This window comes from Anas platyrhynchos, chromosome 1 (assembly GCF_047663525.1).
Source record: "Anas platyrhynchos isolate ZD024472 breed Pekin duck chromosome 1, IASCAAS_PekinDuck_T2T, whole genome shotgun sequence".
Lineage (NCBI taxonomy): Eukaryota > Metazoa > Chordata > Aves > Anseriformes > Anatidae > Anas > Anas platyrhynchos.
Window position 1 is genome coordinate 102,041,031 of NC_092587.1, and position 16,407 is coordinate 102,057,437.

The 16,407-nt window shown below is 35.9% G+C and overlaps 1 protein-coding gene across 14 annotated transcripts in view; it reads right to left on the reverse strand.

Annotated features, from left to right (window-relative positions):
• ROBO2 (roundabout guidance receptor 2) overlaps positions 1 to 16,407 on the reverse strand; it is a 467,458-nt gene that overhangs the window by 95,373 nt on the left and 355,678 nt on the right. For all 14 annotated transcript variants that reach the window (XM_072025826.1, XM_072025824.1, XM_072025792.1 and 11 more), the window contains 4 exons: positions 14,414 to 14,538; positions 10,123 to 10,294; positions 3,642 to 3,847; positions 10 to 91 (listed from right to left, as the gene is read on the reverse strand). In XM_072025826.1, coding sequence (XP_071881927.1) covers positions 10 to 91; positions 3,642 to 3,847; positions 10,123 to 10,294; positions 14,414 to 14,538 — 585 coding nt within the window. The remainder of the gene's footprint in view (positions 1 to 9; positions 92 to 3,641; positions 3,848 to 10,122; positions 10,295 to 14,413; positions 14,539 to 16,407) is intronic.

Sequence of the window (16,407 nt, forward strand, 5' to 3'; positions counted from 1 at the left end):
ATGTCTTACCTGTCACCTCCAGCACAGCACTCCATGATGTCTCCCCACTTGAACTTGTAGCAACGCAAGTGTAAGTTCCAGTATCAGACAGCTAGACATAAAGAACATTTAAGGGCAGTTTTAGTTTTTCGGAATCAGATGACAGAGTTTACTCAAATTTTATTTTTCTAAGTGTTTCCTGGTAAGAATGACTTAGCCTATATTTTACAACAGGCTAGAGGACATTTTCAAATAATTATTTAATGGTGGCTTAATTTTAGAGAACTAAAATTTGGTAGCAAAAGACTCTGGATTTGTACAAAATTATTGTGATTCCTTTGTCAGTTCATATATTCCAAATTTAATTTGGGAACAGCTTTTAAATTATATTGTCAATATTGTTCTCATTGTTGTTCTGTTGAAAAATTTGCCAAGTATTTTGCTATTCCTTACCAAGATTTAAAATAAAGATTTCTGTGACAGGAATTAGAGAAAACAACAGACATGGATGGAAGACCATAACTTTACAAAGCACAGAATATACAGAAGAGCTGTCCTACCACTATGTATAAAAGCATGGTAATCTCAAGATAACAGCAGAAGAGGGAGAATGCTGACTCTAGTGATAATGGAGAAGAATTATATTCACCACCAGATGACTTGACAGAAGTAGGACGGCATCCAAGAAGCTTTATTGGACTTTAAGGAATTGTAATGGGTGGTCTGCTAAATGCAGATTGGAACTATGACAAATGTGCTTATACACAACCCTTCAAAAAGAATGTTAAGGTAAATAAGAGTGATGCTCTTCAGATTACTTGTTGATATGTAATTTAATTGATCTTTAACTTTTTCATGTTAGAATTCTGTTGGTGATTTCTTCTGACAGACTGGGTTTGCAGTGTACCATTCTTAGGGGCAGGAAGCAACTGTGTAATGCCAATTTAATTATCTAAATGAGCATAACTTGTATTTTACCATGAAAAACAAGGAATAATTTAACCCCTCTGACAATGGCTCATGGACCCCAAATATAGAGGCATTGCTAACAAAATGAGAAAGACTCTTGAAAAGAGAGCTTTTCCAAAGGAGAGAGTCTTACAGCATTCTGAAGTATTGTATTTTATCTTGCTCCTTCCAAGCTTTTATTAAATCTATAATTTTTCATTATGTGATGATGGAGAATATTTCTCAGTGCTGTGGTTCTTAACTTCATTTGTGTACCACTGTGACAGATGGCGTATGGCAAACCCAATGAAGTATGTGGTATACACAACAGAGTAACTTGCAGAAGGCAAACTTGACATATAAAGCAAGCCGGAGATATGCTGCCTCTGCAAGTTATGGTAAATTATCTAACTTCCAGACTGTGGATGGATTAGACACAGACATAGTGTATTGATAATTCAATTATTTATACTTTTTATGTTATGAGGGAGAAAAAAAAAAACAACAACAGGGAAGATCAATGGAAAATCATTGCTATTCTGTATAATAAACAGTTTTCTTATGCAGATGGCTACATCTGGCATGGTACACTTCTACAAAGCAGAAGGAAGATTTCCTCCACTGTTGACCTGTCTAAAAGGGTACTACTGAGTGAGTGACATATTGTGTGTTTTCAGTTGTCTTCCAGGGCAACCTGGAAGACTAGCTCATCAGAAAAAGCTCTATGTTCATATTTATGTCTGTGGCCCATGGGTCATTGTGGTTGCTGCAGACTCGTGATTTACACACAGAAAGAGAGATTAATTACACAGCAGAAGAGGATGGTCTCAAAGGCTTAAATGGTAGTGGCTCATCCTTTACCCATGTCTTGATATCTTTTATGATTGCAATAATGATTATTAATTGTAAGGGGAGAAGAAGGCTGAGGACTAGGACATGGAGGTGATATTCATTTGTTTTGCATACATATATAAGTATACTTGGGCATATTTCATGGGATTTTTATTTATTTATTTATTTATTATTATTTTGCTTAGGAAGTGTTGTCAGTTCCTGCTGGGAAATGACTCTGAGAGTGAAGTTAAACACAATTAATACATTAAAATTTCAACCTACAAGAGAAAATCTTTTTTTTTTTTTTTTAAAGGTGATGTTTGGTTTTTGCTGGTAAGCCTGACTTGAGCAGTAAACATTACTGCAATTAAGGAGTTTGTAAGAAATGTCCTTCTGAGCCTTTAAGGAAAACCAGTTACTAGTGAATTAGCCACTTAAGGATCAATAAAAGCTTAATGTCTTTCAAAACCACACTCTCTACTAATATTATTTTCCACTCCCCTTGTAAGCATTTTTTTTTGTTTCATTTACAGACCTTGTGCATCTACCAGCAAGATGAATGCGCTGGCACAATTCAGAACCTATTTTGATGTTTGCATAGCTGCATGCAGACAAGTATCCCAGGAGCTTCTGCCTCATGGATGTTCCACAGTAGCCCATCATCGATGCCTCAAATTTTGTTTGAAATCACTAAGCTTCCACCTTTAATTGCTGCTTTCTAATACTACTGGGGAATCTTGAGTATTCAAGTGCACTCCTTAATCCAGTCGTACAGGAAAAATGCATTAACCTTCATGGCCTAAACCTGCCTTCAGCCCAGGGAGGAAGGATAAATTGTTTACTCAAGGAAAGGTAGCATAAATTTTTTAATAAATTCCATTTTGTTCCAAGGAAATTAGCAATCCATCTACAATCACTGATGAGATGGTACCATAAAACAAAACTGCTGTTTATATCTTGCCCCCAATAGCTATGTTTCTTGACATTTTTATTTTTTTTGGATGAAAAAGCTTTTTGCAGAAATTACTGCTGATTAAATTAAAGGACTGCTGAAATTGTCTGTAAGTTCTTAACAAATAATTACATTTACACTTTAGTATTTTTCTATACATATTTGTTCAAACACACAAAAACAAATATGCATTTTTATCTAAAGGTAAAAAAAAAAAAAAAAGGCAAAGATTAGTTATAGAGCACTTACCAACAAGGTTGTACCTTTAAGATACCATATTATATCTTATGTGTCAGAATGCAAATATTATGATAGGCATTTCATTTTGAACAGAAATCCCTCTGAATATAACTGCATGTATGTTACAGTATAAGTTGTCTGCTCTTATCCGCAGCTTTACGAAACATCTGCAGCAAGCGTAACATTGGAATAAATCAGCCCAGCTCAAGACTGCCAAGACTCACTGATGGAAAAAAAGCATGGCCAAACCCCTGATGAAATCCAGAATCCCTTGCTAGTACAAAAACTCCTTAGAAAATAATGACCAGGTGTTGAAAATGAACTGCTCTAAGTTTTAACACAGTCAACAGACCAATGGCTTCATCTTAAAACTGACTGAAAAGATAAACAGGACTCTTACATGTCTATCCACCTGCAACTCATGTTTTATTGCAACTTACATAAGATTTTTAACATCACTTATATTTTTAAGTGATTTTTAATAGTGGTATCAGATGTTAGTTTGGTCCCTCTTTTTTCCCTTCACTACCATAATGTCAAAGAATGAAATAGGATTTGGACCTGATGATAGTTTCACAGTAGATGAGACAACAGCGCTCATTTTGAAGACAGCAGACAGCAAGATAGCAGAGCTGCTTGAGGCTCACACTACCATATTTGCAGTAGTTGCTTTGTTATCGTCACTCACCCGCAGAGTTTTAATCTGAAGTGTCCCCTGATCCTGTATGGACGTTCGAGGGTCTCTGCCCAGGAAGGTAAAGCCTTCTTTTAACCAGCTGATAACGGGAAGTGGGTCGCCAGTAGCCTTGCACTTCAGCAGAGCTGTCCCATCCACTGCCAGCGTCTGATTGACAGGCCCCTGGAGGATGATGGGTGGAGGTCTATCTGTCAAGACTAAACAGCAACGCACGTATTAGCATTCATGGCTTTGACAATAGTGCACTGCAGTCAGTCCATTGCTTGACACTACCAATTTTAACAGATTGGGTTATGTTAGCCTCAAAATGGCTACAAATGTTAGTTTTGCAGATACAGATACACCTTATGATTGACTGGTATATTTCAAAAGCATCTTTGTAAGACTTATTTTGCCACTGTGAGAGAACACCTATATATATAAACTTCTGTAAGCAAAGATAATCACACTCATTTGATGGAGAGGAGATGTAAATTAAGACCTTGATTCAAAAAGGAACAGAGTTATATTTCTTATTTCTTCCAATTTAGGACTTAATGTTAGCACTTCAGCGCTTAAATGTTTTAAAAAAGCATGTGTTTAAATGTCACATCAAAATCTGCTTAATTGTTTACCTGGTTTAAGGCATAAAAGAGAAAATCTGTTAAAGTTCAAAGTGAAGCACCATAGCCATTCTAGCATGGGCACAAACCGTATTCCCCATTTTTGTTCAACTTGTGAGCATTCCTCAGCAAAAATATCAAACAAGATTAGAAAATACTCAGTGCAATCTAAAAACTGCCTTGTGGAGAAAAGTTCAAACAAGCTATTTAACAACTTAGTTATCAAATCATCTCATACATTATAAAGCAATGAACTTTGCTATTTTTTTCCCCAGTAACTTAACATTTGCATGCTTGAAATGCTTCATAAAGGATTCTGTAACCAGTGAGCGAGTGCATGGCTGCATGTAAGCCTCATTCCATGACCAGTGGGATATCTTGAAGATGAGGTATAATGCTCATGCTCATTTTTCTTGAAAGAACAATTTTTCATAAATAATTCTGCTTTTGAACCTATTCTCAGAGCCATCTGTTAGGCAGCAAAATATAACTCTTTGTTCCTAAATAATGTGTTTATATAAAATGAACGTGGAATATTTGAATTAAAAAAGGCTATAACTCCTTCATAAAATCAGTGTAACAGAATCAAGAATTCATTTTTATGTATTTGCCTGCAACACTGCTGTTGTTTTTAATCTTTGAACAACCTAACAATTCTACATATGACATTAAATATTGTAATAGACAGGATTAGCTTCTTAGACAGTGTAAAAATTAGAGTGCTTCCACTGATGTTGACTGAGTTCTAATCTTTTATTCCAGCTGAGAATCTGAGTCATTATATTTCATACACAATACCTGACTCTGACAATGAGATGAAAATAACCTATTCTGAAGCAATAACTTTCTGTTGTATTTGAGCTCTTTAAGATGCAAGCCTCTGGAACCTTCCACAGTTCCAAAGCATGTTCTTTATGCTATTTAATAAACAGAAAATATTAGTGATATGTTGGTGGTTCATTTTATACTTAAATTTAAAAAATAAAAATATATATTTTTTTTCTTTCTGAAATTGTTGAAAAAAAAAAAAAAAAAGCTAACTACCTTAATTTTGTTAACAAAATATACAAAGGATAGAATCATTAGTACTAGTAACACCTTGGAGGGTGAGTTTACCACATTTATTGAAACTGAAACTGAAAATAGAACACCAATACAGATTTTTTTTTATTAATGAAATAACTTGAAATCTATTTTAGAAATTCTAAGATATCACCTGCTAAATTCAGAGATAGGAAGATAGGACAAGAAATACTATATTAGAAACAAACAAAAAGACAAAACAAAACAAAAACAAACAAAAAAATCATATTTTCACCTTGATGTAAGATTTTTGATCTCATTAAGGTTCCTTATGACTACATAGTTCAGCCATCTGGTGAAACAAAAATTGATCTCAGCTTATGCTGAGACTCATTTTGCAGCTATGCTAGTAGTATATTTAAATGAAAATTCAGTTGTGTGCGTTTTCATTTAGATTCAATGTAGAACGGCAACTCCCAGTTTTCAAGCTACCAAAAAAAAAATGGAGGGGGGTTGGAACTATTTTGCTAACTATTCCATTGTAGTTATTTCCTGCAGCTAATTACCTGTCATATGTATAGCAATGTAGGTATTTTCAAAACCTACTGCATTACAGATATTGTTCTTTGGCATGTAATTAGATTCTTTTTACAGCCCAAATGAGGAGCTCATAATCCTTTAAATAGCTTTGATCAATAATGTAATTGAAAGTCTCCTGGCCAGAAGGAATCTTCATTTTCAAGGCTGTTATGGGTGAAAGACCACTACAGGTTTCCATGACACTAAGGCTAAAGGTTAAATGAACACTTAGGGTTTCCACTGATCTGTGAACGACTATATTGTCTTCACAACTCTGACTTGTAAATCTTCTCTCAAATGTGTGTATATGTGCTTGTATTCCTACTACATAGGTCTCATCTATAGTAAGGATACAAAACTCAGAGGTTTAAAAATATAGCATAAGCATTCTGAGGAATAATGCAATAACATAAAAATGCCCACAGAAAGATAGAGGTGTTTGTTAGTTTCTTTTATGCCACTTCTTTTTTTTTTTTTTTTTTTTTTTTGTTCTCTCCTAGCATTAAATTTCTACATATATTCCACAGAATATTTCATATGACTAAATTATGAAAATACTGATGCAATTTGGATGAACTAAAATCATGTTTAAATTTGGGTGGAATTTTGTCAAATTACGACAGAAAATTAAAAAAAATAGAATGACAAAATCAAGTCTTAACTTTACTTTGGCACTTCCAAAATCAACATTTTGAGAAACTTTCCTGGCAAATTAACAAGGAAAATTAGACACAACTCACAAAATTCTTATGATGAACACTAGTATGATAGGGTAGTGTGCTCTCCTGGAAGGTGGAAAAGCAGAGGTCATTCCTTCCTCTGTCATTTTTGCAGAAGAGCTTCATAGTTGTTCTGAATCTCTCCTGTTTCGAACTGTAACGCTTGCTATAAAATATTTTATATATATTTAGATCTGGGATAAGAATGAAGGTGGCAAGATTTGCAGATAGCTGAACTGTGACTGTTATTAAATCACTCACTCCTGCTTTCTTCCAGGGGGATTTGAGAGACATACTCCAGAATATTCAACACACCTATAGTTAAGAACTTGCATAGGAGGTCAGGAAAAATGACTTAAGTGTCTATTCCAAATCATTGGAGAGGGAGCTGATGAGATATGCTGCCAATTCCCCTCTTTTTTTCTTTTTCTACATCTGTCCTGAATTCTCCTTATAGATTCAGCCTCTTGCTTTATTTAAATGCCCATAGACATGATCCTTTTAATTAAGTATCCTAAAACATTTACTTTTCATGTTATCATAGAAATCTATTGTGAGATGTTAAGCTTGCTCCTCAGTGCAATATTCATCCCAAACAGGAACTGCAGGGTAAACTGTAGGCAGATCCTACAGGTGAGCATGCAGTGGTCAATTCTTTTTAGGAATAAATATGAATACTGACTATATTAGGGGAAATTGAGAACTTATCCAAAATATTCTGTGTAGGATGGATAAATCTATGGAGTAAATTTAAAAATGTAAATTACTCTTATCTTGTGTACAGACATGGTTAGATGGAAGCATTTGTTTTATTTGCATGATCTGTCACTTTAAGACTCTGAGCTGTATATTCACTTCTGGAGTTTGAAAAGACTGCTAAGATTGTCTCAATTTTGTAAATGATTTTGCTTTTCCAGATGTGCATTCGACAGTGGATTATATGATAGCCTTTCAAGAAAACACAAGATTTGAATTTCAAATACACCGAGGGCTCTTAGCACCGTCCATAATCAGCAAAATTATCACTCAACTCAGCACATTTCATCACAGCTAGTAATCTCTTCTCATGTGAACACTTGAGTTAAAAATATTTCCAGTAAAGACGTGTAAGTGCAAAACTGTAACAACTGAAACACTGCTATATATGGTATAATTAAGCACTTGTTTTTCTGCACATGACATATGTTTTCATTCTGTATTGGAACTTCAATTGGATCTAAATTACCCTGGATCAAACAAAAATGTGTTGAAAATGAAAAAGATGGTTCGCCACTATTATTAAATCATTAACCAAACAGAAAAATTCAGGGCTGTGAAGTAAAACTGAAATCACCAGCCAAAAACTGGGACACTAATGCTTAAGTATATAGCTAGAATGCACAGCGTTTATCTTTTATCATATTTTTAAAACCATGAAATTAGATTTCCCTACTGATAAAAATCATTAGCTTCCATAACTTCTGCTCAGCATTAACTAAAACAGATTAGTTAGACACTGATGGTTAACTTCCTAACTGGAAGCAATTAAAACATGTCTGTGATCTAATGGGACATTTATTTATACAATTTCAGTTCCACAGCATTGTTTTGGCACTTTTCTCCTGACCTCACCTGCCCTTTGACTTGAGGATGAAATGGCATTTCTATAAAGCAACCTTCTATTATTTCATAATGATCATGCTGACAGTAGGTTCTGGAATGTGTTTGAAGAACACAGGCCTTGCATTCCTTCAGCAGCAGAGCCACCAGCTCATGGTTTTCCTCAGCAATGTGGAATGCACACCACCTTTAATCAAGACTGATTGTCGTTGAGTTTGCATTTTAGCAGGGACACCTTTATGAGCTTTCTGTTGACTTGTTAAATAAACTAGTGAAAATTCCAGTGCAGTCAATCAGGATTGTTCCTCCCCCTAAGAAATAGATAAAGATGGACCATGGGACTTGTCTGTCAAGAGGAAGAATTTCTCATCACTGATATCCTTGAACATGATTTTATCCTCTCAGCCCCTGTTGCAGTAAATCTGTACAGCATCAGCAGGTGCAACCATTAACAGCTCAATGCCCTCTTAGCCAATGTTTGTGTGTTCTATTTATTCCAATCACAGTTGTGGCACTGAATCTGGCAGTGCTACGAACAGATATTAAAAAATACTGCCTTTCCATTAATTGTAAACGACCTTTTAATCTACATTTAAATTTGAACTGAATGAAAATGCATCATTTTGTCATAGACCATGACAGAAAAGACTTAAAGAGATTGCAGAGTGAAGGTTAGCCTTTAGTCTCCAGAAACTGCTTTACCAAAAAGCAATATGCTTGTAAAGATGCAAGGATAAGGCAGAAATTATCTCCCCTTGTCATAAAAATATAGACAGCTTTTGGAAAACAAAGAAAAGGCATCAAATTAATGCTCAAACCTCTGTAACGTGCCTGAACCTCTCTGCCTGTCACTTGTGATGAATATGCTCTTGTGAAAAGCCAGATTATTCAGAATTAGACATCTTTTCAAACTTTCATGGTGCAGGCAGGTCTCTGAGGGGACCGTAAAAGTAGACCTCTGCATATAACAACAGTTTTAATGGCAAAAATTCATCAAAGTCTGTCAGGAGATATTTAATGAGTCAGTTAAGATAAGGAATAATGATGCAGGGGAATGCCACAATCTCCTAGTGTAAGAGGAATTCTCTTGTTGTCTTTACTAACATTAAAGAATGCAAACTGCATTCTACTCACAATAGGATGAAGAGGGGTATTGGTGGGATTCCTGATAGAAGAAAAGGACTGCTATTTGTATAGGGGGTACAGTAAACTTCAAGGCATGATAACATTCAAGCCCAAAATTCTGAAAAAGGAAAGCATCAAGTCAGATCATGTAGTGCTTTTTATTTCCTGCCAACTCTTCTTTGCCTATGTATTTATACAGATCTCTTCACACCTAAACATACTGAGAACACAGCTCTGAAGTAGGGAAATGTCTTGGTGTCTTTTTCACACATGGACTAAAAGGCTACATGCTGTAGCTGTTCTAAACTACCAGTACTACAGCAATTGAAGGCAACTATGTTGATTTAAATTGAGCTATGGATACACTCCCAAACAAGTTGCCTAATGTAATACTGAAGGCTGGGACTGAGATGGGAATCGAGACTTCTTTTTCTGCACCCCAGTCCATTGCTTTAATCACATAACTATTCACTCCTCACAACATTTTTTGCAGTCCTACCTTAGCTCTAGTGAACCGATCAGTTTTGTTTCTCACCAACTGTATTCTAAGCTGTTTTGTCCTTTGTTTGGGCTATTAAGTACTATTAAGAGCATGTAAAAGGCAAACTGGACTTCAGTGCCCTTTTGACACTGCAGAGAATTGTGCAGAGACCCCTTTTCACAGTGTTGGTTTTTTTTTTTGTTGTTGCTGTTGTTTTGTGTGTGGTTTTTTTTTTAGAAACTTATCTATTTATTTGTATGAATTATGTGATCTCACATGCCTTTATTTATATTACATTAAAATACAGTCTTACAGAAAAAAAAAAAGGAATTTCTATAGCTCACCATCAGTCACCTCCAGCTGAGCCTTTGCTAAAATGCTTCCAGCAACCGTCAGTGCTTGACAAATGTAGTAGCCCGCATCAGACCGCTGAATGTTGGTAATAGTGAGGTCTCCAGTTGGTGATACTGAATACCTGCTGTTGGGTTGGAGAGGCTGGTTTGGGAAGAGCAGATTCTGCAAAGACAATTTATCTCGCATCAGTTCTAGATATAGAATCATAATAGAGCCACCTTTCTCTCAGCTAAAGATATGATAATTTTTCCTTAAAATTTCTCTCTATAAAAAGTAAGTGTGGTTATGAATTTATGAACATACAGAGACATTTTTTTCCTGCCTTGGGCAACTTGCAGTTTAAATTAGAAACAGCCCTTTCATAGCATTCAAAGGTGTGTTCTGGCTAGGGATTTAGGCACCAAGAAATTTTCCAACAACCACTTTTGACTGATCTGTATTTGTTAAACATTTAACTTCATTCTGAATTAAAAATTTTAATAATATACTTGGTTAGCTGTCAAAGACGGGAATACAACTACAGTAAATATTAGAAAAATAGAAGAATTGAATTCTAGAGATCTGGGGGAACATAGGGCTATTTTTTGGCAGTGAATATGATCTGGGTGAAGGAGAAAGTAAGAGTACAGCACAGAAGTAAAGGTAGGAGGAAGATACAAACAGGTCATAAAGTAGGAGAAGCTGGCATAGCACAAGAGCTTACAGGAGAAGTAAAAGGAAATTATAACTGAAATATACCAAAGCAGAAAAGCTACATGGAGCCTTGAGGGTAAATAGGAAGGGTATAAATCTAACGTGGAAATCATAAGAAAGAAAAAAATAATTTTATAACGGATAAGACATCAGTTAGCACAGGGAGATTTGCTTTTTGCCTTTGGGCTGGACTGGAGAAAAGAGAGATGTCAGTAAGAATAACTAAAATTAATGTAGCAGTCATTGAATATGATGAAGGACTGAATGAATCAATAATACAGATAAAATGACTTAAAAGGTTTTAGTGGTGAGGGCTGTGTTTTCAAGGAAAAAGTTATACTGTCTAAGACAACTCTAGATGTGAATAAAGAACAGGAAAAGAAAGAGAGGCAATATGAACGGAAAGTTTAGCAGGATGGCCCAATGAGACAGAGAGGGGAACAGAGGAGATAAATTAAACAGTAGTAATGAATGGATAAATTCACAGAATCACAGAATTTCTAGGTTGGAAGAGACCTCAAGATCATTGAGTCCAACCTCACAGCTAACAGTCCCCACTAAACCATATCCCTAAGCTCTACATCTAAACATCTTTTAAAGACTTCCAGGGATGGTGACTCCACCACTTCCCTGGGCAGCCTGTTCCAATGTCTAGCAAACATTTTCCAGGCACATCAGGTCTGTCTCTAATATCAACTCAACAAGCCTGTATAAAAGATACACATTTGTGTCTCAGGAATATCCCCAAACCCTGTTACCATACCCTGATAAGCTTTCAGCCTTTACTGTGGCTCTGTATACCTCTGCTGTGTTTTCTATTAATGACTCACTACTAAATTTGAAGCTAATCTATATGGGCTAAAAATAAACCTAAAAGCATAGAGTAGGGCATTAAATATTTTTTCCAGACAATATTTTACACTTCAATAAGAGCTGATCATGACTCCTTCTTTCAAGGACCAGGTAATGATGGACTATAATTTGTCCTACATTACAATACAGTCCACTATTTTAATGCTTTTACATTTTCACTGGTTTTAATAAGCTGCTGGTTTACTCATCTGGGCACAATGGTTGCATGTCGGGTTGCAAACAGTGGGGCAAAAGTCACCTCCAGTGTAATATTACTTTTTTCTGGATTTATCTCAAGGATGAATTTAATTCAGAGACTTCAACGATTACAGATGTCCTGCCTTGGAGTATTTCATTGGCGGGTGGATGTTAGACTCCTGGTTAAAGGCTACCAAGTACTAAGGACCAGACATTCATGCATAAGTTGGCACAAGAAATTACACAGGAGGAAACAGGTCCCCTCCTTTCCAGCTGGTAGTGCTCAGAAAAAAACAAGGTTGAGAAATAGAGTCAGAATGAAAAATGCCCTACAATTATTGGAGTGGGCTAACATGACTACATAACATTACTTTAAACACTAGCAGTGGTGCTGCAAACGGTTCCTTGAGTAAAAGCAGAAGTAAGACTGTAAATCCAGGTAACAACTTGTAGCAAGTCATGCAAAAGTGCAAATTAAAGCAAGTTCAATGGATAGTGCTTAATTTGGCCAAAACACAGTCCTCTATATTTTAATGAAGAAATGCAGTATGTGGAAGCTCACCTATTCTAGGGCATCTCATTGCAAATTGTAGCAAGTTCTGTGTTGAGATGGTAACACTAACCTGTGTTACTTCACTGATGCTCAATTAAGATTAACATAAGGGTATAATGAATCACATTGAGCTATGTTTCAAGATTCGATAATAAACCATGTAGGTATCAATTTTTATGTTGCATTTATTTGCCAAAAAAGAACGTTCTAACCCTCAGGGATCTGGTTCTCAATATGGTAATTAATTTTCCAGGTTTGTAATTAAACAGCTTCAACATGGTACAATCAGTAGGTAATAACATTCAATTAAAGACACAAGATGCATTTTCACCTTAAAATGTTTTTACCCTTGAAGTGATACCAATGGAAGAGGATAAAATAGAGTATTAACACTTTTCAATTACGCTAAATGACTTTAATCCTGCAAATGATGTCCTGCTTTAATTAGAAGCTCTTCTCTTTATTACAGCATGATGGATGTCCACTTTATTAGATTCGAGTGTGACACTATAAGCTCACTTTACATAAACATTACCATGTTATTAAAATGCTCTACAAGGCAGGTTTTTGAAATGTTTGCAAGCACATCAGTACTTCCTACTTTAATTTCAAGATGCTATTTTACTTTTCCTTTAGAACAATGTTCACCTTATTGAGACACAAAATACTGTGCTCTTCCAGAAGCTTAATACCACATGATGCGTGGTGACTGGATCTGAAGTTCTCTAATTAATATGCTGAAGGAAGTACATTGAAGACTAAGCTTACACTCATATAAGTGCAACAATAACACTATTATAAAGTAATAGTGTTATACTATGTAAATTGCAACCTCCCACCAAATGCTGTCAGCCTTGGTCTTGTTGTTATAATCAGCTATCTGACCTGGTAAAATGATGAAACAGCAGCGGGTGGGGCAGAGTGGGAGATCTGTGGTTCAGTTCTTTTCTCACACTTTGAGCTGTTACACAGTGCCTCCAGATTAGATTACAGGCACATCTGCATTGCACAGCACATTGTGGATACTTGAGTTAATTCGTATATCACTGTATGGGGAAAAAGTAGCACAGTGCTCTAAAAAAAAAAATAATTTAGCCAAGGGACAAGGACACACAGTGTAGCTACATAGACAGATGCAGGCCAGACAAGTTTCATCACAAAGCTGTAGAAGACACTGTCCTTGGACATCCATTTATCCCTTTTAATCTTTCTTCAGGAACAAAGGAGAATTTGGCATTAGGTTTACAATGTCCAAAGTTAACATGCTCATAGGAACTGCAGCTGAAAGCAAGGATGCTTGACTTCTGTTGTAACATGGTACCAATGTCGCAAAAGCAGCACAAAAAAAAAAAAAAGAAGTTATGGCAAGGCATTCAAACACTGAGTCAGTATTAGCTGATGGCAACGTTATTGTCTACATCGGAAATTTTGCTTTCACAAAATGACAGTAAGGATTCAGGGAAATATTTCCAAAACAGATTCAGAAACTTCCTGAGATAATTCTACTGAAGAAAGCCGCTGAGTGTTCAAAACCTATATCTGTATGCACCGTGAGAATATGCCAATGCAAATAAGCTTGCTAGATACATATCCACTTGATCATGTCTAGACAGGTTATGAATTGCAATTACTGACTCTGATTAGTTAAAAATTGAGCCATAGCTTTTTTATGTACGGTTTGTCTCACCCACCTGTTTGTTGGGTGTTTTAGAATGATGCATTTAAGGTATATACTGTTGCTTTTTACACCTTTATACAGCAGCTAGCATAAGTTTCATCAACTTAAATGGACTTTGAGTTCTTTACAACGTTAATATTAAAAAAAAAAAGCAAAAAACAGCAACATGATGTTGATAGAGGATAATGACTTTTTAAAAAACAAATTCTTGCAAAAGACTAGAAGAATTAAAATGTCTTTCTTTGAAAATTAAGATGTATGACTATTTAGAAAGGCTTGAAACACTTATAAGGTGCTTATAACTTACCTGGCTTCCTTCTTTTTGCCAAAAAACAGCTGGTTGGGGATTTCCTTTCGTTTCACAAGGAAAAGTCACTGTCCGACCCTGGGCTACAATCTGATCTCGTGGTCTCACCACAAACTGTGGAGGAGCTACAATGTAAGAAAAAAACATTGTGTAAATTTAGGATATTTTGCAAGGGGAGATGAGGAATATTGAAGGAAAAAGACAAATTAATGGAGATTTGTTTTATGCCATAGGACATAACAGCAGATATACTAATTAGACAGAATTAATATACCCAGTTGCTAAAAAAACAAACAAGCAAACAACAACAACGACAAAAACATTATACACATTAGTGTAAACTCAGATGACAAGAAATGCTAAGGAACAATAGTCCAGTGTTTATGATGCTGGTTTAGATGTATTCTACCTTTCATCTGGACAGGTACCAGCACTCTCATACACTCTACACTACACAAAGCTTATTATTCTGCTGGAGCTATCACGTGTTGCACAGGATGAATCATGGTATACAGACTATTTGTTTCATTCTGACTATCTAGACTTTCAACAATGATTGAGAAAGGAGAAGAAGCTCTAGATGACAGCAGAGAGACAAGTTCAGGAGTTCCCTCAAGTTCTCTTAGCGGCAATGCGCTTAAGAAAGGAGTGGGTGGAAAGACTTGCTGTGAAAACGAGGTTTGCTGAAACATCACAGACTTGGCAGATCCGGATTTTGGCTTATGTAAAGAAAAGAAAGAAGCAAGAGTTGAAGAGTTGAAAAGTTAGTGGGCTGCAGAAAGCAGTAAGAAGGAACAGGTATTCCAGGAGCTCAGGAAGAGGAAATGAAAAGAAGATAAGGAGAAACTGGAGTTAAAACACCAAAAGAGTCAGGACTGGCTTTGTGTTCAAGTAGATAGCATTAACAACATTCAGAACTGAACAATTTCAAAAGGAGAGGTATAGTTTAACTTGTTTAGGAGTGTTAATGTAGAACAGTCAATGTTTGGTGTGAGCTCAAAGGGAGAAAAAAGGTGGTAATGTGCAGAAGGAAAGTGGGGAAGAAGCAGTGGTGGAAAATGAGACAAAAAAAAAACTTCAGTAACTACGCTCAGCATGACGTGATAAATTAAGTTTTCTATGTTTGATATGCAAATCCTTCAGTCTTGGTTCAACATTGGAATTCAGTGGAATTGTAACTATACTGTTTGGCATATTTAAAAAAGATAATCAGCATCCCCACTTGTTCTTAGCAAAAGACTAGCTGACTTTTGGAACAGGCTGAAGAAGGTGGTAAAATTAAAAAAAAAAAAAAAAAAGTTATTTTTTCTCTTCATTCCACTATTGCTCTGGTGGTTGTGGAGAGCAATGGTTTAGGAACTACTAAGCTTTTAGGTAAACAGAATTTAAGTGTTTTAGAAAACCATATTTTCACCATTATAATTACAAACTATTTAATTAGGCACGAAGAGCAATCAAGACTCAGCTTCCGATTACACCTGCTGACAGCACAGATGCAGATATGCTAACAGCATAGAAATGTATGCAGATCTGATCTTTTTGAAATACGTTTTGTACTTCTCATGGATTCTGAAGATCACAAGTCAAATAGCACTAGCATAATGTACTCTTAAAACAAGAACTGTAAAGCACTTAATAAACATGCATCACTCTTGATTTAGAAGGCAGAGGGTGAGCACTGAAGGAGGAATATTCTTTCTGTCTCGTATTCCTGAGCACAAGTTTTGGCTTTTCTTGAGAGACAAGCCTCTTTCCAGGGCCTCAGCAGACATCAGTCTTCTGAAAGCACAGGGATGAAAGGCTAGGTGCTCTGCTGCTGCCCATTTAGACCCATATCTTTTGAGGCATCTATAAGTGCATACGTATTGCTACACATACTCTAGGATCTGAACTCAGCCTGTCCTATTCCTAAAGCACTGGACTGTAGCATGCTCCTTGGTTTTCTCTTACCTTGCTTTACCTACCAGATCTGTAATACAATCCCTACAGGTGTT